This window comes from Pipra filicauda, unplaced genomic scaffold, assembly GCF_003945595.2.
Source record: "Pipra filicauda isolate LSUMZ 115617 unplaced genomic scaffold, ASM394559v2 scaffold360_size730234_pilon, whole genome shotgun sequence".
Lineage (NCBI taxonomy): Eukaryota > Metazoa > Chordata > Aves > Passeriformes > Pipridae > Pipra > Pipra filicauda.
This window is the reverse complement of record NW_024104488.1, coordinates 530,263-553,106: the sequence shown is the minus strand read 5'-3', so window position 1 is coordinate 553,106 and position 22,844 is coordinate 530,263. Positions and strand designations below refer to the sequence as shown.

At 40.1% G+C, this 22,844-nt stretch overlaps 1 protein-coding gene across 10 annotated transcripts in view; it reads right to left on the bottom strand.

Annotated features, from left to right (window-relative positions):
* Nucleotides 1–1,314: 1,314 nt before the first annotated feature.
* Nucleotides 1,315–22,844, bottom strand: part of IQSEC1 (IQ motif and Sec7 domain ArfGEF 1) — a 336,618-nt gene continuing 315,088 nt past the window's right edge. For 8 of the 10 annotated variants that reach the window (XM_039384585.1, XM_039384583.1, XM_039384584.1 and 5 more), the window contains 7 exons: nt 21,619–21,648; nt 20,339–20,464; nt 18,666–18,765; nt 15,588–15,749; nt 14,252–14,428; nt 7,306–7,355; nt 1,315–5,977 (listed from right to left, as the gene is read on the bottom strand). In XM_039384585.1, the coding sequence (XP_039240519.1) occupies nt 5,381–5,977; nt 7,306–7,355; nt 14,252–14,428; nt 15,588–15,749; nt 18,666–18,765; nt 20,339–20,464; nt 21,619–21,648 (1,242 nt within the window). In that variant the 3' untranslated portion in view covers nt 1,315–5,380. The remainder of the gene's footprint in view (nt 5,978–7,305; nt 7,356–14,251; nt 14,429–15,587; nt 15,750–18,665; nt 18,766–20,338; nt 20,465–21,618; nt 21,649–22,844) is intronic. The other 2 variants (XM_039384590.1, XM_039384591.1) reach the window with 2 other exon arrangements.

Genomic DNA, 22,844 nt, shown 5'->3' with positions numbered 1-22,844 from the left:
GATCATCTCGTTTCAACCCCTTGCCATGGGCAGGGACATGTCGTGCCAGATCATAAATGCTTTCAACCTAGTCTTAGTTTAGGTAGAAAGCAGCAGAATTTAAATGTATTATTTAGGTCCTACTTTTTAAATGGATCGGAAATAAACCCCTGGATTTATAACAGCACTTACAGACTCCGAGCTAAATTAGAGACAAAAGACTCTTTGTCTCCTCAAAATGTAATGTACCAAAATTCTTAAAATTGTAATTTCTGAACCACGAATAGAAGTGCCAGCAAAGAACAGCACCACAGATTCTTCTACTTCCGCTACAGGATGGAAGAGGCATTGGTCCCCTTCTGATGGGTCACACAGCTCAGAGGGGTGGCACAGTGATGTAGATAGATACATGGATACTTACCTATCCAAGATGGACCTCCTGAAATTACCGCATTCACAAATAGGTGACAGTCGACTATTTCCACAAAATAATTCAAGAATCCCCTAAAATTCATAGAAAACACAAGCAAACACAGTATTTAGTTTAAACTGATAGCTAAGCATTAGCTTTTTTACAGACACACTATAACCCCCTGGAAATGTAGGAAATGCATAAAAGTAAGAACAGGTTGTTCTCCCAGGTTGTTCTCCACAGTCACTGCAGGGGGTCATGGCAAATCCTGGGATGGCCACGTGTGGCAAATATGTCCCAGTGACCCTTCCGTGCTGTAACGTGAGATACAGCACAGCCAGCCAGGACAGGTAGGAAGGGGGTAGTACTTACTCAGTCCCAGCACTGTGAGGGTTCCCTGCCAGTGGGCACAGAGGAGAAGGCACTCCAGGAACTCCAGCCAAGGGGTGTTGAGCACACACGGGATCCAAGGAATGTCCCCCTGGGAAGGACAAGCTGACACCTCTCCAAGGGCAGACAGTCCCCTGGCCAGGAGCTCCTGAGGCCCCGTGACAGCCAGAGGATTAACGGGCTCAGCTGCAGCTCACGTGTCACAAGGTTCACAACCTCATTCTCGTTGTCCAGCCTCAGAGTGTCCTGGTCAATGGGTGTGTTTTGCTCTTTACTGTCCTTTGAAACTAAATATATTTCCAGCACCACCAAACAAATCAAAGCCTATGGAGAAGGGGTCAGTCTCCATGGGACTGAGCACCATTTCCACCACCTGGTCTTTAATTCTGGATGACGACTGAACTCTTGGCCCCTCTGGAGCGAGCAGCAGAATCCCATTGCCTCAGCAGGGCCAGGATACCATCGGGAGGAATTCCCTCCAGTTCAAATCTGAACAGTTGTAAGTTCTTGGGTTACACGAAATGAGAAACGAGGAGTTTTAAATGATTTATTTGATTTCTCCACATGATCACAGTTATAGTTTTACATCAATAGGGTCTGTTACTACTTACAAACAGAATGCATATTAAAATGAAAGCACTCCTTTCTTCCCCAGAGTTACAAAAGGGGTCTCGAGCCTCCCCAGAACAGAAGCTTCTTGTAAGCATAATGTTTTTGAAGTCTTTAACAGTCTGCATTCAAGACCTAATTCTAACAGTTTAATACAACTCAAAGCTGATTTAAGTTCCTAGCAGGAGATAGGCAACCTCAAAGTGACTGCAGACTTAGAGTAATGCTAATTTACACACTATGTACAATTTAGAGAATTCTCTATTCCCCCTACTGGTCCCATTTTCAGCACACCCCCTTCTCTCTTTTCCAAATTGAATCTTGTTATTGGTTCCACTTTTAAATATATACACAAGAATCCATTTTGCAGGCAAGAAGTGTGATGGTATTTTACAAGGGAACAGCAAAATGCATGCTTAACTGCAGAAAACACACAGCTTCATGTGGAACAGCAAGTCAACATCTAGAGATTCAGTGTTTAAATATCTGCTGACTGTCTCTCAGCTCATTTTATCAAGAAACAAGAGGCTTCTGCTGCATGCAGTACATGATGGGAAATCATTCTACACTGTATGTTAGGCTCTTTTTTTTTTTTAGCAATACAAGACGCACATTATATTAGGATGAACTTTGTTTTTTGTTTTTACATTGTTTTACATTTCATTCTTAACTTAAAAAAATAAAACCCCCAAATATATATTTGATTGTTGTCCCAGAAAAGATTTTTGCTGCCACACCTTCACTCTTAACGTTTCCCTTTCATTTTTTCAAATCAGCATTACTACTCTGCCACATGGTTTATGGGAAGAGACAGCCACGGTCACCCTATGCAGTTCTGTACCAGTTTTTAATTGGCAATGGCATCTGAGAAAAAACCCTCTCAATTCTACTCCTGCCTGCAGGCTGAAAAATTAATTTTCTTAACCCCATGCAGTGTTAAGTAAGATAACTTTCCTATGCTAGGCATGACCCACACTGCTCTAATCAAGGACGGATCACAGAGGTTTCACTGCAACCCTAAACAAGCAGCAAAGTTCTTAAGACTTATGCTGACACCAAGACACAAACATATAGTCTAAAAACCAAAACAGAACAAAACTAGAAACAAATAAGTCAAGTCCACTGTTTCTCCTCATTGGCTCGAAAGAACAGAGGGTACAAACACAGTACTCCTGTAGGCCCAGCTCTGGTTTTTAAGCCGGGCTCAGAGGATGGGATCTCACACGTGCAACTGAGCCCCAGGGCAGGCTCGGGCTCCTTCCCCACGTGGACACAAAACCACACGTCAGTGTTCCTTTGCTTGCACAGTGACATCTCCTCAGTATTCTGATTCACAAATACATTGACTGCACATGGAAAATCAGTGGTCAAAGCATTAAAATGTGGCTTACTGTTTAAGAACAGGATATTTCTATGTAACTCTAATTTAAATGAATGAAAGGGGTCTTTAAACATAAGGCAAATGCAGATCCGGGTGATTTAACATCTGCAGCGTTAATCAACACAGCTGGAGTCAAATTTTCCTCTCCACTGCTACTGCATATTGTGCCTTTATTTCATACACAGACTATCTTACATTATGCCTCTGCATCTGAAACACGTACAGACTCCATCACTCAGTGAAGAGGAGCATTCTTACCTCTATTGTAATTAAAAGATGCAGTTTCTGAAAGATGTTTGTACTTGAATGGTTCTTTATCTTTTCTGGAACAACCTATAAATTACAGTTAGACTCTACTATTGGTACAGATGTATGAAGAAAAGTCTACATATTGAAATATGTTATCACTTTACTTCAACTAATATCAACAGTAACACTGATATATTTTGCAAATATACAATATGTAGAGTGTAGCCTCACACTAATAACATTAGATGACATGCAGACAGGTCTACTTTCCCTTATAAGAACAGTATATATTTTTTAAACTGCAAGGAACAGAGCCTTGAGGGACCCCGAAGCCGCAGAATTTAGAACAGAATGAGTGATACAGAAAAATAATACTTGTTTTCTTTTCATGAAGGTAATTCAGAGGAGAAGGTGCAGAAGGGGAAAACATATTGCACATGTGCAAAACAAACGTGGACAGCTCGAAACAAAAGGCTCAACTCTAGATTGCTGTATTTGCTCTCTGTGGAGTTAACAAAGTGCTCAGTTTGCAGTTTTGCTGGTATTGTGATATCAATGGTATGAAAGGGAAAAAATACTGAACCTCTCCCCCCTCCCCGCACGCCAGAGATGCCATGAGCCAGCCAGCATGGAAAGTCACTCTGCTGTTCTCACGTCCTCATCACTGCTGACAATCCCGTTACTGTTCAACAGAAACCCCACTGGTTGTTATTATGATTATTTTACCCATCTCTTACTGGAACTTTTTGCTCATCCTCTTCAAGGTTTGCTTTTAGGCTGGTACAGTTTTGCAGTTGTGATTCTCTGTCTCTACTGTTTAGGTGTAAAGTCCTTGCAGTGGCTCAAAGTGCTGAAACTACAAAGTAGGCGCCATGTATAACTTTGTACAGGATTTCGGGATAAAAACTGTATAGAAATTTGCAAATGGTTTGGTTACAACACATAAGCAACAACAGCACAGCCTATTTTTATGTGATGTCTTGCAACTAACTGGACTATGGAAGTGAGGGTTTGAGCATAAACTCAGCCTGCTGAGTGCTGGGTGCTTCAAACTAACAAATGTGATGAGTAAAAATGGTAAAGCCACTTTGTTGCTAGCACATGGCTACATGGAATTACAGATTTTTTAATATATATATATATATATATATAAAAACCCTATACTAAATTCTAAAACAAACCTTCAAGTTTTTAGAGCACTTCCACCTGGAAACACTCTTGACTAGAATTCAGCTTCACTGGGGGTAAAAATGAGAAATTATGGTAAACGGGAAACAAAGTAGCTGAGGAGGATGGAAGTTGGCCATTTTCATGTCTGAGATGAATGTTTTTGCAGTGTGTACATGCACCTGTCGTAACTCTTCCCGGGTGTTCCTTAAATCCATATGCATACAAAAGAAATGTGGATCATGTAAATTCACAGTTATCACAGCCTTTAAAGTGTCTAAGAACTTGTGTGACCAATGCTCGAGGGTGACCCCTGGGAAGTGGCCCCCCTACATTGCTACGGTATAATTACTGCATCTTAACGAGCTTGCTTACCTGAAATAGCAGAGCAGTTATAATACTGATTACATATGATATCATCGTGTTAATAAAATAAGGATTTATACAAAGCAGTATTGACTACGACAGTTAAATGCTATGTTACTTGGCACATTTAGTAATGATTGCTTAGAAATCCCAGTGAGTCCGGAGGACTCGCAATGAAAACACTGAAATGTCTGAAATTTGTTTCTAACGTTTAATGTTTTGGTCTACTCTTTCATATGCTATTCATCTACTATACTGTCCTATCAAGTAAGTGGAATTCCTTGTAAAGTCTATATTGCTAGTTTTGTGGACTGAAAAAATTTCTTTCCAAGCACAAATGTTAACTATACAGTATATATATATATATATTTATATGTATATATTTATATTATATAAAGTTTACTTACGTACTTTCATCAACCATATCAGGTCTACTTATTTTTTTTGCCCATTGAGAATAAAAGAGCAAGAATGCAACACTTGGTTCTGTCTCACTTTTTTTTTTCCTTTTTTTTTCATAGACTAACGTTTCGTTACACGTGTAAAATTGTCAAGGGATTTGGTGTAAAAGGTAGCTTCAGTCAGATTCAGCAAGCAGCATGTTTTCAAGGCAGTTTGGAAATAAGAACTAACCAGATGGTGGACATCTATCCAGTAGATAAGTAAAACCACTAACTGGCATTATTTTATTTAGTAACAGCAAGCCTTTAAGCTCACCCGGCTCAATTAAACTGTCTAGGTAAAAACTGGCAATATGATGATTTGTTGCTTCCTGTAAGTGCCTTTGTGACTCAGTTTAAAACTCTAGTGAGCGGAGGGTCTCTGTCCTAGACTATTGTGCTGATGCCACTGTGTTTGGGCTTGGTGCTGGCGGAGGTGGAGGGGGGCGGTGGCGGCCCGTGGTGGTGCTGGGCGTGCTGGGCGTGCTGGGTGTGCTGGGTGTGCTGGGAGTGCTGGGCGTGCTGGGCGTGGGCGGCGTGGCCGGGGTGTGGTGGTGGGTGTGGCGGGTGGGGGTGCGGGGCGTGGGGGTGCTGCAGGTACGGGGGGTGCTGCCCGTGGGCGTGGGGCACGTGCTGGTGGTACTGGTGCGGGTGCGGGAGGTGCTGGGGAGGGTGGTAGTGGTGGTGGTGGTGGTAGGGCGGCGGGTTCTGCGTCAGGTGGCAGTACTGGGAGTGGTGGGGGTGCACCGGGGGCTGCCCCTCGGGGTGCGGGGCGTGGTGCTGGTGCGGGGCCGCGGCGGGGTGCGCGGGCTGCTGTGATGAGCCGGATGGTGGATGGCCTTGGGAAGGTGGCTTCCCCCTTTTACTACCAAATAAGGACCCTAGGAGTGAGGAGGAGTTGGGCATAGTCTGGTGAGGGCGAGATGGACACTCTCGGGTTGATGTAGCTCTTCGGCGCATGTGAGGACTGCTAATGATGGACCCCTAAAAAGAAATTAATAGAAATAAAAATTAAAAAAATCTTAAAATGTTTAAAAGAAAAAAGTTCACACTGACCCACAAACTCCTCCTTCAGTGTTCACCTGGGTGACTATGTTAAAGAGTTCTAGGAAAAATCTTACTTCCACCTTCTCTAAGTTGCCAGTGAGGCACTCGTGCCTTTCTTGGGGTATGTTAAGCATTGACTGTTTTTGTCTCGGTACTTTTGATATTGAAAGATATGACTTTAAATTAAAAAAAATGTCATGGAAGAGTAACATGACATAAGACCTAGAGGTGTCTTTTTAAAGGAAAAATACATTTTAAAATACTGTAAAAAATACCATACTTGCTTTTTAACAACAACAAAAAAAATAAAGCTACATTAAATTCAGCCTAAACAGTTAAATATACAGCAGCAAATATTACAGTTGCAGTTTAGATTTCAAAATAGTATTTAAAACTTTTTTGATAGTTTTCCACTACTCTATGTCACGGTGCTGCTTCTCAGGCCTACCCCTGCATTATGTGTTAAATGGAACCATTTTTGCCACTAAGATTTCTATGTGATTGTGTTATTGTGACCTGTGGTCCAACATTATTATTTAGCCTGGAATTTAGTTTCTGGAAGCTTGGGGTTTGTATTTTTAAAGAGTTATGGGACACAACAGTACTTAGGCAAAGTGTGCTAGATTTAAACTGCAATCTACCTAAAGCAAACACAAAAAAAAAAACAAAAAGAGAAAAAAAAAAACAAAAAGAAAAAATCTGCAAGCTGAATTCAGAGACATGAACAGTATATATAAATGGTTTGAAGATGAATGAAATCTCATGAAATCCACATTGAATTCACCTATCTTAATAATTTTTTTCCTCCCATGCCCTATCTGTGCAATTCCATGGTGTCATGACTGCATACATTTAGCAATTGAACTCGAAAATAAGCAATGGGAATGGTTGAGCATGACAGTCGATAGTTGTAGCTAAATACCAAACAGCAAGAACAGTGTACTTGGTAACAAAGAGCAAGTGGGCTTTTAAGCTGGGACCAGACTGAAATGGTGGCAAAAGGACACATCATATCCATTTAACCATGCTTGCAGGAACAAAGGGAACAAGGTTAGCTCAAACCAAAAATGCCATTGGTCTAAAACAAGCTGTCAGTGCTTTTTAAGCTGGAAGAATACGGAGTGAGTAGCCTAGGCATGCATTTTATTCGTGGCAGGCAGGTTATGTGTTAGAAGAAAAAAGAGCAAAAAAATATGTATATATAAAAGAAAGGTTTGAAATGCACATCATCACATCCAGCTAGACATCAGGAACTTCCTACTTACTTCCATATTGCTGTCTAGCGATCCTGCACTGCTGCGGCGCCCACGCTTGCCTGCCCAGGACATGCAACACCAGAGATTAGAGACCGACACGACACCCGGGGGAGAAGAGCTGCTGCCCTGCGTCCTACGGGAGCTCTACACACAGCCAGGGACACACCACGGGCACACAGGGGCACAGGGCTGCTGGCAGGGCCCTCTGCACTGACTCACTGCTTGGCTGCACTCAACTAACACGAGCGGGGGGGGTTTAAAGATTTTTTTTTTAGTTTGTACGAGTCTTAAAATACGTGGGTTTAACGTCGGTGTTTAGTGCTGTGGTTGGGACATTGACCAGCAGTGATGCTAAATTGTTTGATTTCCTGGAGTCCAATTGGCTGTGAAGTTTCTTTCTTTAAGCACATTGATATATACTTGTGGGGTGATATTAATTTAAGTGCAAAATTTAATATTGACATAGTCTGAACTTCCCCCAGAGGCTGGTTGGGCACTGCCCAGGCTCCCCAGGGCAGTGGGCACAGCCCCAAGGCTGCCAGAGCTCCAGGAGGGTTTGGATGATCCTCTGGGGCACAGGGGGGGACTCTTGGGGATGGGCCTGTGCAGGGCCAGGGGTTGGACTGGATGATCCTTGTGGGTCCCTTCTAACTCAGCATATCCTGTGAGTCTGTGATTCAGTGTGGGGGACTGGTGAGGGGCATTGGTTTCATCATTTCAATTTCAGCTCTGAACCTCAGTGGATTTCATATAATCTTCTTTCATGAGGTTTTAAAAAAAACTAAACTTAATTTTTGATCAATAAATCTGGAATCTGTCTTGACATTATGGCTAGGTTTTGTTTGTTTAGCTGTGCAGTGCTTTATCTTTAAGTATGCTGGATTTGTTCTCCAACAGTCTCAAACTGCAGAGACATTTGCCTAAAACCACACGTGAAACACCAGACTAAAGAGCCAAAAGACCTCGGTGGCTATAAATAGGACACAGGATCCCAGATTTTATTTCTCATTTCACAGGAGAGAAAATAGCATATGGCTGCAGTGGAAATAGAGATTTTTTTAGAAGACAGGTTGCTGAGCATTGCTTTGTGCAGTTTCAGAACACTGTACTGGCAGGATGCATAAACAAAGCTAACCTTTGAGTGATCAGGTGCTTAAAGCTTCCCTAAAATCTACATGCTTTTAGAAACCAAAGTCTTCTCAGTGTTCTCTCTTTGCTTTCCTACAAGGCCAGATATCAAAGACAATCTCTACCCTGCATTGGTACATTGCTGCCTTCAGAATCTTCTACTCTAAGAGGCGGTTTTGGGGGAGAGTGTGAGTATTTCAGCATCGCCAAACCAGTGAGTGGCACGCCCTCATCAGGGACACCTCGAAGCCACTTGGGATCAGAACTAGAGAACTGGGACAAAACAGTGATTCCTGGGAGGTTCACCCTTCTTGACAGACCCTTCCATAGACCAATTTAGATTTGTAATGTGATCAAAAAATACCAGCTGTTGAATTCATAAGCATAACTTTGACCTGGCTGCTCCCAGGATGCTGCCCTGTAACACAAGCTTCTCTAAGAGCTACAGTTCTCTTTAGGCTACTGGAACAATTCCCCCTCTCTCATTATCACAGAGTTGCTCCCCAGGACAAATTCCTCTCCAGTGACATTAAATCGAGGGGATTTGTGGTCAAGGTATTTTGTTCAATTTGGTGGAATTTGGAACAATTCCCCTAGACAGGATCTTTGTCAAAAGCTCATTGTTTCCACCTGCTGCAGTTTTAGCCTCAGCCAAACCATAACTGAACTATCTTAGGAACCCCCCCAAGAAAAACTGGTTTTGGTAATCCCTTATTTTCACTTCTAGTCAGGCTTTGATATTTTTCTGCTCTGACAATGGGATTAGTACTGATTAACACTCAAATCACTCTTGCTTGCTGATGCAAACACACTGAGAAAGACAGTCACCTCTTAGCAGTCAGTATTGCAAATAAGACTGAGAGCTGACATGGGTCATTCAATGTGGCCAAAAACGAAGGAAAACAGGAAAATCTGATGCCTTTTGCGTGTGGCAGGAGTCACATCTACTAAAATAACCACAGACACAGCATATACGGACAGAGACAGATGGATTTGTGCTCAGAATAACTCCAGGGCAAAGCCAAGAACACACAGAAAAATCCTTTTTAAAGCCTGCAGTTCCCCTCAGATGGGCACTATCGCTGTACAGAGCCTTTGTTTGTGTTCCTAAAACCAAACTGAGCCCAATTCTGTCCTGACATACAGTGACATGAGAGCTATTAAGTGAATCCCCAGGAGCGTTCCCCCTGCCAAGGTGTGTTTATTCCAGACAGTTCCCTGGTCCTTGGGATGGCATCCCATCTCAAAAATGTTTCCCCAGAACTTCAGCCTTCACATGCATTTCAAGAAAATGGTGACCCTTGACTAGAATTGCATCTAAGCATGTATTGGCAGAATAATTAGCAGCTGTGCTAAAAAGCAGGGTGGTATTTATTAAATCTGAAGACCAGTTTTGCTTAATAAGCAAATACTTCACTCAACATTTTTCAGACTGCTACTTAGAGTGGTTTATAATTTATTTTTATAAAATTAAATTTCAATTAATTTAACCTTTTCTAATTCATCTCAGTAATTCATTGATGTTGGATATGAATATTCTTTATAAGAAATATCTTTAACTTATGTAAGTATGATATGTCCTGTATATGCACAGGTATTATCATTATCATTACAGTAAGTGGAAGTATTTCTCACTGCTACCCTGTATTTCTTGAAACTATCTTCTGTGCCAGTGAGATACACTAGCTAAAAAATATATTATCATCTAGCTTTGTATGTCTTGAGAAAAAAAGTGTGGAAAAAAGTTTTAAATTAAAATATGCTCTAGTCATTAATTTAGAGACACCACTTTCCAGAGGGAAAAGATTCTCTGTAACCTCCTCATTTTCACCTTGTTTTCTATGTGAAACAGTGTCTCTTCCATAAGACAGAAAAGTTGGTGATAACAAGGTGTTTAGGGACAGTGTGGGGTGTCTGTAAAATGGTTTGGTATTATCATAAACGTGTCACCAAAGATTTAATTCATACAAACCAGCTTTATTTAAAGCACCCGGTGAATTCTATCATACCCCTTTACTGTTGTTATTCCTTGGAAAAATAGGAAATGTTACAACAGTGACAAGGGAAGAGACAGGAAAAATCTCTCCCTACTTGGAAAGCTCTTCTAGCAAGGGAGTCAAAGATTCCTGGTATCCTCTGCAGCAAAATCCAAGGGAGAGGAAGGGAAAAATGAACCCTGCCTGCATGGGGTGAGGAAGGAGCCAGGGACTGCACCATCCCAGCACAGACTGATCCAAGAGATTAAGGGATTCTGTAATTCCATCAACTCAGAGTCTTTTTAAGGGGATTACAATGCTGAGAAGTTCCACAGTCTTTTCCATTACATTTTGGAATATAAGAAATTTTAAAAATGCATCATAAAACTGCTAAACGTAAAAAATAAAGTTTTTTTGGAAGCTAGAAACAAACATTTTAAAAGTTAAAGGTTGACTGAGTTTATAGGCAATATGCAAATAGACCTTTAATTCTGGAACTACTTTATGGTTTTGCTTTGGTTTTTGAGGAGTCTTTAATGCTCTGTGATTGTTTTGAGACAAGCCCAACTTATACGAATAGGAACCATTATCTCACTCTGCATGTGTGCAGATTGCAGCACTACAGGGCTATGCCACCTGTGTATCACTGGGGATAACCATAACATTGGAATTTTTACACCAGTGCAGTGTGTAAATATTATTTCCACTTACAGGTGAGGGAAGCACAAGGTTTGCTTTCCACATTCCCCACTGTGAACTCAGGGTGAAAGCACTGGGGCCTCCAGCCACTCAAAGTGGCTGGAACTGGGACTGACTTGCCTAAAATCAGTCCAGAAATTTAGGAGAGACACAGAAATGGAAACATAACCATTCTAATCCTCCCTGCTCTGCTTTGGTGACCAAATCATTCTGCTCGTGGCCTAATGGCCCTGATGGGCCATCACACCCTTCACATCTGTCTGTAAACCTCTCACCACGTAACTGTACAGGGAGTAAGAGGTGAAGTGCCCAGAACACTATCAGAACCGACAAACCCCAGCTTTAGCTGCATTAATATTTGTCTGCCTTCTAATGTTTTTCTGTAAATTAAGAATTTCCAAGTCTGGGACAAATAAATTCAGTTCCTCCCTGACTACAGCTCAAGAATGTGCAATAAAAATGATACATTTCTCTTTTGAGAAAAAAATAAAGCACTAAATACTTTTGGACACAGTCACATCTTGGAGCAGTTGGTTGCCACATTCTGCTCTTTATTCCACAGAAAGAACTGACAATCCCCAGTGAACAATATTGTCTTTCAAACTGAGACCCTCACAGAGATCCTTTGCGCAGTTCTGAGCTCAGTTATCACACTGAAGAACAACCGTCAGGAAACGACTCCTGACATTGTCTCCTGACAGAGAAATCCTGCCTTTCTGTCTGATTTCCAGCTTAGGAGTCAGAATCATTCAGGACATCAGCATTTGTTGGATCTAAGCAGCTTAGGAATCACAATCTTTTCCAAGAGGGACATTTCAAGTGACTTTCCACAGCCACCATTTACTGCCGGGATGTCTGGGGGACTATTTCTTAAACAGTTCAGTCACGTACCCTTGCAGCCAAAATGCTGGTCAGTCACATTTCCCCTTCGTTGAATAAATAGTTAAAAATTTGTTTTTTGCAATGTTCACTGGACAATTATCTGCCTTACTGCATAAATATGCAACCAGGCCATTTTCTCATGTTTATTACATTTATTTTTGATTAAATGTAGAAAGGACCTCTCAAAAAATCCACTTGCATTGTGTCTTTTCCAACAGACGGACACAAGTCCACACACAGCCCCACTACTCTTGTTCCTGCTCCTTGCTGACCCTGTGTTTCATCCAGAAAAAGAAGAATTGAGGCACCTGACTCCATACTGTTTTATAGAGGCAATTTAATATCAAACCATCACTGGGGTGCAGCATCTTCCTAACTGAGGTATCTCTGTTTTGTTATGGATTGACCCTCTCGTATTAAAACATAAAATTAGCCTCTCATGCAAGCTATTCCCTGAGAAAAGGCAGAAAGGACCTGTCCCATGTCACCGAAGTTACTCCACTGACTACCAAAGCAATAACAGGCGTGTCATTTCTCAAGCCAGTTGCACTGCACAAGACCAAACAGAAACTCTCCATAATTCTCAGCTATTGCAAGTTAAAATTAAGTTTAGTTGGGTTTAACAAACTCATTGATAAACCCTGCAGTCTGTGAGTGATTTCTACTTTTTGTTATGGAAAAAAGTTATTTTCAGAAACGAGCATGCCAGTCGTAGGCATGCCCTGTGGAAATGTGGAATGGGTTCATGATTACAAATGCTTGAATAAATGTTGAATAAAACCCATAAAATGAATTTAAATACATGGTAATGTTTGAAAGAGAGGGATGAATAATTCTGATGGAATGAAAAAGTCAATCAGAAATCACATTTAGGGGCACAGATACCCACCGAACTCACATATTGACAATATGGTAGTTCTCATTTCAATGAAATAAAACCAAAATAACAAAAAGGATGATGAAGTATCCTCAAATCTGAGATTTAAGAGTGGTGAAGACCAGGGGCTTGATCTAAAATCTACTGGGGCCAATGAAGCACCAATATTCAGCTTCAGCCTGATTTTGGATCAAGGTCCTAGGTCTTTTTTAATGAAGCAAATGGACATATGAGTACGAAAGCCTAAACAGAGAAGAAAAGAATTGAAAGAGCTCACTCTCTACATATTTGTATGCACACACATATACCCACAAAACACAGGCTATAATTTCAGTTTACAATAATTTTATTTATTGCAGCAGAGCTAAAATCTCTTCTTTAGTGAAAAAAAGGGAAAAGGTAAGTGGTGTCTACTACCAAAGATATACAGAATATTGAAATTATGACTATACTGTACATCATCACTACAATTAAAAGAACAAAGCAGAGTATGTAACACAGACTATGAACTAAAACCAGATAATTAAAAAAAATATATAGTTGCTACTATCCCCAGAAGTACTTTCTGAATAGTGGACATGGTGTTCAGATATGAGCTCTTGTAAATGACAAGAATCATTTTTAAAACTGAAAGATTACATGGGTTTGCCAGGTGTGAGGCAAACCATCAAATAAAAACATGCTAAACTTCCCCTGGCTTTCTTTGCCTAAAAAAATCCCACCATCCCTGCTTTGCAGCCTTTAGCTGCATTACTCAGTTAATAAAACTGATCACACGGCAGAGGCTTTGTGGGATATCAGAATTCTTGTCCACTGGGGCTTCTTGTGTTATATTGTTAAGAGAACTTCAACCCCTCTTGCAAGAATTAGGAGCTGTATCTGAGTTACAAACCAATAAAAGAGCATCAGGGACACAGTGTGTTTGAATTACAGAGCTCTGGACAGAATTTAGTAAGGCTTCACTCCGTTTCATTCATCAAGGTGGCAGCACAGAACGTTTGAGCACAGAATACACAGAAAGCGGTCATTGCACAGAGACCAGTTTCCTTCCTTTTCTTTCTAAGCCTACTGTATGAAGGGGAAGAAGCAAAGGGGGTGAAAAAAAGAAAGGAAAACTGAGTTACTCCTAGCCCAAGTCACTATTTTTTTTTTAATCAAAAACTTACAATTTTTCCTGTCTTCACTCTCCTTTAGAAGTATCTATAGCAACCGACAGCGGTTTAAATGCTTTCAAACCCTTAACAGAACAAGGGCGAAAAACAAACAGAAATGAAACAGGAACTGGGACAGAGGAGCTATTTAAAATGGTTGAGATTTCAGCACTACTGTTTGTGGAGGCTTTCACTGAGGCATCTTTGCATGCAGAGAGCAAGGGAGGAAATGCAGCGCTTACCTGCTTCGGACAGGTCTCTGAGCGAGCTGCTCAGCGCGCTCCGCTTCAGCCCCTCCCCGCTGGCGTAGCTGTCATCCAGGCAGGCCCTGCTCAGGGTCCCATTCCCAGAGTCCTTCTTCAGGCTGGAGCACTGGGACATGCTGGGACGCACCACCCCCTTCTGCTTCTCCAGCTCAGCTGAAACAGAGACGGCGACTTTGCAATTCGCGTTTATCGATTAAACGCGGGGTCGGACAATAGATCATGGAACACCTCGAGCTGGGAGGGACCCTCAGGGATCATCAGTCCAACTCCTGGCCCTACACAGACACCCCAACAATCCCACCCTGTGCCCCAGAGGATCATCCAAACCCTCCTGGAGCTCTGGCAGCCTTGGGGCTGTGCCCCCTGCCCTGGGGAGCCTGGGCAGTGCCCAACCAGCCTCTGGGGGAATTGTTACTTCTGCTCACAAAGGCTGTCATGAGCAACCAGTACACTAAATCCACTGTCATATTTTAAACCAACAGATTATTCAGGATGTTTGAACATCTCCTGTTACTCCTTGATTTATCTTTCATTTTTATATTCGCACCTTCTTTTTCCTTCAAATCTTGCCAAACTCTTAGCAAAATGAAAAATAAGCACAATAAAGACAAAAGTTAGACAAACAAGGAAACTTCATCATTTGAGCTTAAAATGGAAACTGGAAAGAGTCCTCAAGATCTAAATTCCAGTAAGAAGCTTTTCCATGAGTACAGACTTATCATAGAACATGGAAACATCCCAATTTCTGTGTGTGAGCAGGTATTACTGTGAATAAGAGACAGGAGCTTCACTTCTGTACTAACAGATTTATGTTGCAACACACACAGCCTCTTGGAAAAACAGGAGACAAAATTTCGTGTTTAGACACTCATGGAACTTTCAGCAAAATATATCAACTTGTACCACGGCTACCTCATTGAGAAAACAAAAAAATAACATGGAAATCAAGAAAAATCCTGTGAAACTTATTTGAAGGGCCATCATTGAGAATTTCAGTGTGATGTAAATTATACCTCAAATTCTTGCTGTAATTTATACTACAATTCACAAATCCACCTCCACCCTGTCCATTGGTATTTACAGTTTGTCCAGGCTAAAATTCCACTCCAGCTACACTGCAGTAAATAGGAGTCAGTGAACTCAGCTGGGCCTTAACATATCATTGGGTTTTTCCTCTTTCTAGAGTCAGACTTGTGGAAAAAACCCTATTATTTGGAACTTTTAAAGTGTTCTACTGGGTTATACACATACTCAGAATTGCCTTCCTAGGATTAGCCTGACGATGCTCTATTTTATGTACCTTTGTACTTACACTCTATTCTGTGCTTTTCCATTTCCTGAACTTCCGCAATCGACTCCCTCAAATCATCTGTGAACTTCTTCCTGTCCTGAGGGTTCGGGGCATTGAAGTTGATGAGCACTTTGATATCTGCTCCTGGCACGGCTGACGTGAGCCGGATACCGTTGGGATAATCTGGAAGGAAAAGGCAGGAAAAACTAAGCTCTGATTATTCCAATTCCTTTTCTTCTAATAAAAAAAACCCCACCAAAACTCAAGGCTTTTTACTAATATTACCACAGAGGGTACAAAGTCAGAAAAATAAAAGTTTGAAGGCACAGCATCAGAATGAAAATCCCTAAGATACATTGGAACAGCTCAACTGTCAAGATGCTGACTAAATCCTGGAAGATAGTCTTTATCTGTTACCTTTAAGGTACAATGTACAATATAAAAGAAAAATACCAGAAAAGGCAAAAAAATAAGGGGATAATTTTTGTTTCATGGAGCAGATCCCATTACCTATCTTACTAAATTGTGGCCGAAGTTTTGCTGAGTAAAAACTACCTGAAGACATCTCAAGTACATCAAACTTGTTCTACTTGTAACATTTGCAGGAAGACAAACACACTAGCAGGGACAGCTTTCAATCTTTCCTATTGAGTTGTGTTCCCTGACAATCCTAGTTTTCTCTTTTTTTAAAGAAAGTTAAAGTTCTCTGTGAGATTACATACTGAAGAAGTAAAAGGGTTTGTTTGTTGTTTTTTTCACCCCTCTTTTGACCCATACTATGGGCAACTTCAAAACAAAAGGTAGAGATTTTTTAGCAGACTGTCTTTGCTTCTTTTCTAGCTGCACATCTGAGAATGCAAATTTTAACAGCTGGTCAAAAATATCTCCTGGTTGAGACAGAAGGTTCATTTACAGGAGGATATTTATAAAGAAGATAAATTCTGCTCTAGAAAACAGAACCAGTCCTTGCTTGAAGCACAGACCTGTAGAAATGGGGTGTCAGAAAACCTCAAAATGTGAATTTTAACTCACAGTGTTTTCTTTTCCTCAGCTGCTTTACCTTCTTGGTTTGCTACAGCTCTCAAATATTTACTTGAGTATTGAAGCCGAAGTTCAAGGGCTCCCAGGCACTAAAACTCATTCCCTCAAGAGCCAGCAGATGATGTAAGGCAGCTTCCCTCCCCTCAAAGCCATCAGGTTTCAACAAGATTCAGCTATTGGGAGACAAGTGCAAATGCTGCTCTTTTTTAGAAGAATACTTCCAAATTTTTATTCCAGATTTAATTTTAGAAGAATATCTTCCAAATCAGAGCTGCAACTGAAAGTGAAGCAAGTCCATTCACCATTCTAAGAGGAAAACAGTGCAAGTACCACAAGGCTCAAAGGGTCCAGAGGGAAGTTTGGGGGTTCTGTGGGGTCTGCTCTCAGTATCGTGCACAGAAGAAGAGACAAAGGAGGCTGGTGCTGGGCGGGCTCACAGGAGGGGAGCATGGAATCCCTCCAGGCAGTGTTGGGAATATTGACATGGATATGCAGCAAACAGCTCAAAGTGCACCACTTAAGGGGAAAAACCAAAAATGCTTATGAAACCAAACAAGGAAATGTGAAGTCACATGGGCTGCCCCCACATATGAACCAAGAAGGATTTTCCACATACTAAAGAAACATGTATATTTTATTCCCACAGATACTTCTCCACACTGTATTGATTAAGCATCAGGAGACACATCAGTATTCACTGGTTTCAGACATACTCTCTCTGCTCCCCCTTTATATTTTGTTACATTATTCTCCCTTTTGGAGCTCAGGATCCTGACTTCTATCATTAAAAGTCAATTCTTCTATTACCAAAGCCAATCATGTTGTTCAACCTCACCAGCAGCCAAAGCAATATTTTTGTTGCTTCTGCTTTAGCAACACTAATTTTGTTCACTTGAGAGCAGCTGATTCTGACAGCTGCTACACAGGGATTTACTGACTGGTGGCCAAAAGAGCCCAAAGCTTGCTGGGGACAGGGGTAACCAAGAATATGAATTTTACAAACCAAAGGAGAAAAATACTTCTCTTTCCAAACTGGAAAATACTGCATTCCACCTGACAGACACCCATACTAGAAGTACAGTCTGTTCACTGAGTCATTGTACTGAGCTCAACTTAGAAGCCCAACTATGTCTATTAAAGTGTCTCAGTTAAAATGCCTCCAGTTCCCCGGGAGAAATCCAACCTTTGCTTCTTGTTTCACTGTATATGTTTTTAAGTTTATTTGAATAGTGTTTCTACTTAGTATGCTTATGAGATATATCTTTTTCAATATTTTATTTAATTTTACATCAGAGGAGATATATATTCTTCTATTTTCAGTAGAATCTAGGATAGACATATTTGCCCTTCCTCCCAAAACTGAATTTTATATTATATAATGTGTGCACAAAAGAAAGAATGAATGTGTAAGCATACTCTGCTCTGCTGTTAGTACTGATGCTGCCTTTTGGCTTAAAAGCAGGACTTTAGCAAACTATTTGGGGTTTTTTGTTGGGTTTTTGTCTGCTAAGACTAAATTTGAGAAGCATGAAACATAAAAAGAATACTGGATTGATGCAGATTGCAACAGACATAAATAAAAGGTGTCACAAAATACAAGCTTGAATCCAAACTCTCATATGAGTGTGCTCATATGAGTGAGCATATATTACTTGGGCACAGTTAAAACATAAATCAGGAAAATAAATTAAACAGTGTTTTGAATTGCACACATCACTATAGGAGTAATTATTTATTATCATTCAGTTGCAGCTGCCTCAGCAAGAGACGGGTTTGTTTTTTGACAAACATTTTATTCTTTACCAGTATTCACAAACAACACATTTGGGAAGATTTGGCTTCTGACTACAACCAAAAACCAGCAGTCTTGCTGTTTCATATGCTGAGAGCATCTTCTTTTAAACTTTAGGGCTAAGTTAAATTCAAAGCAATTTTATTCCGAAATCCAGAGCCAAGTCCTGTCCACCTCTTTTGCTCAAACATTATTTTATTTTATTTTATTAATTTTTATTTTATTTTTAAGCAAAAGGCTCATTTAAAAAGCCAGGAAATACTTACACTGGTTCTCAAAGAGAAGGACTTGCATTCCATAGAGAGAAAACGACTGTCGAAAACTGTATGTAACCGAGTTCTTCTTCTTTTGAAAAATCTTGGTCACCTGAAAGTTACCAAATAAACAAAATTAAATACCCCTTTTACCATGTATGCTTGTGGAAAATTATTGTTCTTAGGAATTAGAATAAGAGAAAACACTTCATTCAAAAGAAAGCTATAACCTGTCAGAGAATATGTTAATTGTAATTCTTTTTTTTTTAAATGCAACTGCCGTATTTAAGCTAACTGCAGCACCATATCTCTTAAGCAGAAGAGTTAATATTTTATCCAGAAACAAAGCCTTTGTGTCCTCCATTCTCCAGAAATCTGACTTTTTGAAATTCCAAAAAGACAAAACCCTCTACACATCCTTTCTGTGCACTGCACAGAAGTTTAAATTATCCTTCAAAAAGCAGCTGCTACCACACTTTCCTTCACCCTTTGTTCTTACATCTGACTCCAGGCAGGACCTCCCCACACCAGGTTAATTCTCAGCCCTCCTCAGCCAGTGATGTCCTGCTTTCCCTCTGCCTTTTACAGCCCCTGACACAGGAAAAGTCCCACCAAGTCTGTGGAAACCTTGACTTTTTGCTACAACAGAAGTAACATTCTACTGCTGACCATCAGTGCTGGGGTTCTCCTAAAGGGTGAGTGCAACTGCTCTTTCTCTTTACAAAGAGGTTTATTTTTACTAGTTCTTTCTAATTTTAACTTTTAGTGATGGCATTTTACTGGAACTGATAAATTTGGTTTGTATTACTCCCCAAACAGTTTGATAAAACTATTGACATCTGAGTAAGTAATAAAAAAAGACAGAAAACTTGCAGCCCAAAGACAGCAATGTTCCATCAGTTCCCACTCAAGCTCACATTTACAACCAGGAGGATCTACTCATAACCAAAAGGATTCATTTCTGTATTTATTTCCTGGATTTAAGGTCTGAAGGTTTGTAAAAATGACACACAATAAAACCATGAGGGTGAAGCCTGTCTTTTTTGTAACAAAATATTAAACACTTAGTTTAGCTCTCAGTTCTCAGGTACGTTCCAAAGAGAGGGCAACAAATTTTCCTATTTTTAGGAGTAAATCAACCAAATAATTTCAAGCTGTCACTAGTTTTGTATGTCTGTTTTTCAGAAGACTAGGTCAAGTTAAAGTCTGTGAGGATAAGTGCACGCTAAAAAGTAAAGTCAACTGTAAAATCTATTTCAGCATATCCTCTTCCTATTTCGAGGCATAAACAGATGTGTTGACAGAACATCTGGGGAATACAAAGTAGTATGTAATTTTGTTTTTCCACAAACAACTTGAATTCTTCATTCACAGAATAAAGACCGTCTCTGTTTATCCATCAGGGAAATGGGTAACCTGGAGGTGATTTTTTTTTCTCTGTAGTAAAAGCTATTGCATCCAATCCCTCCTTACAAAAGAGCATAGCAATCAGTAAAAGGCTTCAGTTTAAAAGCAAATTATACAGAATTAAGAAAATTAAGATATAAATCTGTTAATCATCCCAAGATTTCTGGAGTGCAGAGTAACAGATAATAGATACTTATTTTTAGGAATGCTCCTGTATTTAACTGGAGATAGGATTTCCGAATACCTCACTCTAAGTCTGCCTGCCTGGAAATACATACCACAAGAAGATCATTAAATAAAAATATTTCTCGCTGGTGCAATCCAAGCTTCTGAGGCTTATTGGGATCTGGAACTTCAAAGAGCCTACAGTAGCAAACAAGCCTCCTGTGGGGTAGGGAGAGCACCTGGGATAACACAAAAGTCCATGGTTAATATAACAACCTTTAGCTCTTTCATACACAGAATTTTTTTTTTTTTAATACTTCAAATATTTCTACCTCTAAGCCCATTAGATTTTTCCATCAAAGGACCAACAACAGGAACATAAAGATTTATATGCATGGCATCCAAACTTCATCAAACTTCTATCAAATACTCTCTATCAGCTTTTATTCCTGTATGTGGATGCCAATGGAAGTTCTATGGGAGAGAGTTTTACTTTGTGAAATGATAAAATCTTAATAATCTTAATACTTTGAGATTAAGTGGGAGCTCAGAGCAAAGGGTTTTGCTTCCACAAGCAGTTTTACACATCTTTGTCAGAAGAAAGGATGCAAAGCAAATTTAGCTTTTGGGAACTACTTTTTGTCAGCCACTCAGTTAATTCAATTTGGTCATTCCCCAGTACCAAGGAAATGGTGACCTCAGGACAAAGTAAATGCAGTTTCAGGCTGTTTGATTTTCTCATGCCAGTAAGAAAATCAAGACTGATTTTCCATTTCCTTATTGGAAATATCTGCTGAGGTATCTCCAAAGCTGCTGCTGTCAACCTAGTCAGACTTTATTTCTTTCAAGTGTACATGATGAGATCTCACTAACAATACCAAAAGAAATCCATAAAATGGTGCATTATAAGAGTAGTTTTAGGTCTATTACTGAATATACCTGTAACTTTAATCTGGAATCAGTATTTTCTACATTAAGAAGCAAACCTTAAAATCAACTGGCAGTATCTTTCCAGAGTATCATTCAGTTCTCAAATGGACCAGGAAGAATAAACACACCAGGGCCCAGGTGCAAAGGTGAGGTGCAACTGTGATTTTTACCTATTGGTTTATTCTTCACTGTGTGTCTAATTTCTACAGTGACAACAGCATTTGAAATGAATAAAAAGTGTATTAAAAAGGTCTAGAAAACTCTTGGTAATAAATTAAGCAGTCTCTGGGAAATATCTTTGTACTTTGGAGAGTTATTACTACAACACCAGGAAAATTCTGCTTGAAAGAACACTATTGATTTCAAATTTTAAAATGTAAAAGAATGCTTTACTGTCAGTTTAAGAAAATGCTGCCAGTTACAATGATTATAAATTTTGAAGGAGTATGAGAGAAATACCTACACAACCAAGTCCATGGTGCAGAGATCCAATCTACAGTAGAAAGACATATACAAGTTCATTAAACTTCAGAGAAACACAGAACTGTATCATAGCAATAAATACATCACGGTCTGACTATGACTAAATGCCTATAAAGTAAAAACAAATATATCTATCAATAAAGATTGTTGCCTGTTTCCCAAATTTTCTTGCACACAGTTAAAAAGTCTCCCAACAGAAGAATCCTTGAACACAGGACTCCATCCAGGGCATTGTTTTCTTAATCCCATTTAATTTACAAGGTCGGGATCAGTTTTAGGATTTGAATTGCCACATGTCTGAATAAAAAAGGAACCATGGAAAAAAACATCTCCCAAAGAAGCCTATATATAAACCCAAATCCCCAAACAATTACAGAAGAAAAGTTTCATATGAAAGCATAAGTGACTGTCAAATACTGACTTCAGAATATTTATTTCCCTTCTCAAAATCAGTTAAAAGCTTTTATTAAGGAAATTTTGCTTTCTTTTCTCTGCTTCTTCAGAGATCTCCTCAGTATGTCCTTCACTGGGATACAGACCTAAATCAGTTTTTTTGGTGGTCCCTCATTCCCTTCCCCCAACCCCTCTGTTGAGGTTTGTCTGAGAAGAGATTACAATTCAAAGCTCTTTAAAAGTAATAGGGAGACTCTTGAGATCCACGTTCTTTTTCTTAATCACAAATGCCCCAACCCATCAGACCCTGCTGCAGTGAACTTGCCCAGAGCTGATAAAAAACGGACGTAGGACTTCAAAACCAGGCAGGTCTGGTCTTCTGTTTTGTTTTGGGTTTTTGTTTGGTTTTTTTTTTTGCTTTGTTCTGGGCTGCCTTTGTGACTGCTGACATGGGATTTGAACTCAGGAGGGCTGATCATCCACTGGCCCCCTCCACATTAGATACTGGTAAAATATGGGTAAAATATTGGTTTTAATACCTCTGTGTTCACTCAGCTCCTAAACTGAAGGTAAAATGCTGTGGCCTTTCTTTTCTCTCCCTTTTTCCAACAGATGCTTTGAAGATTTTTTTATATAGCAAAGTATTTCAGGATTTTTCTCACAACAAAGAAAGAGGTATCTCTGGATGCTCAAACCCAGCATTAGAATCCCTGGGACCTGATTTCCAGATATGTTCTGAGACAAAATGATTCCATCTCCCCTTACAAATCCCAGGCCATGGGAGCTGTTGAGCTGAGGAAGAGGCTGATGTGA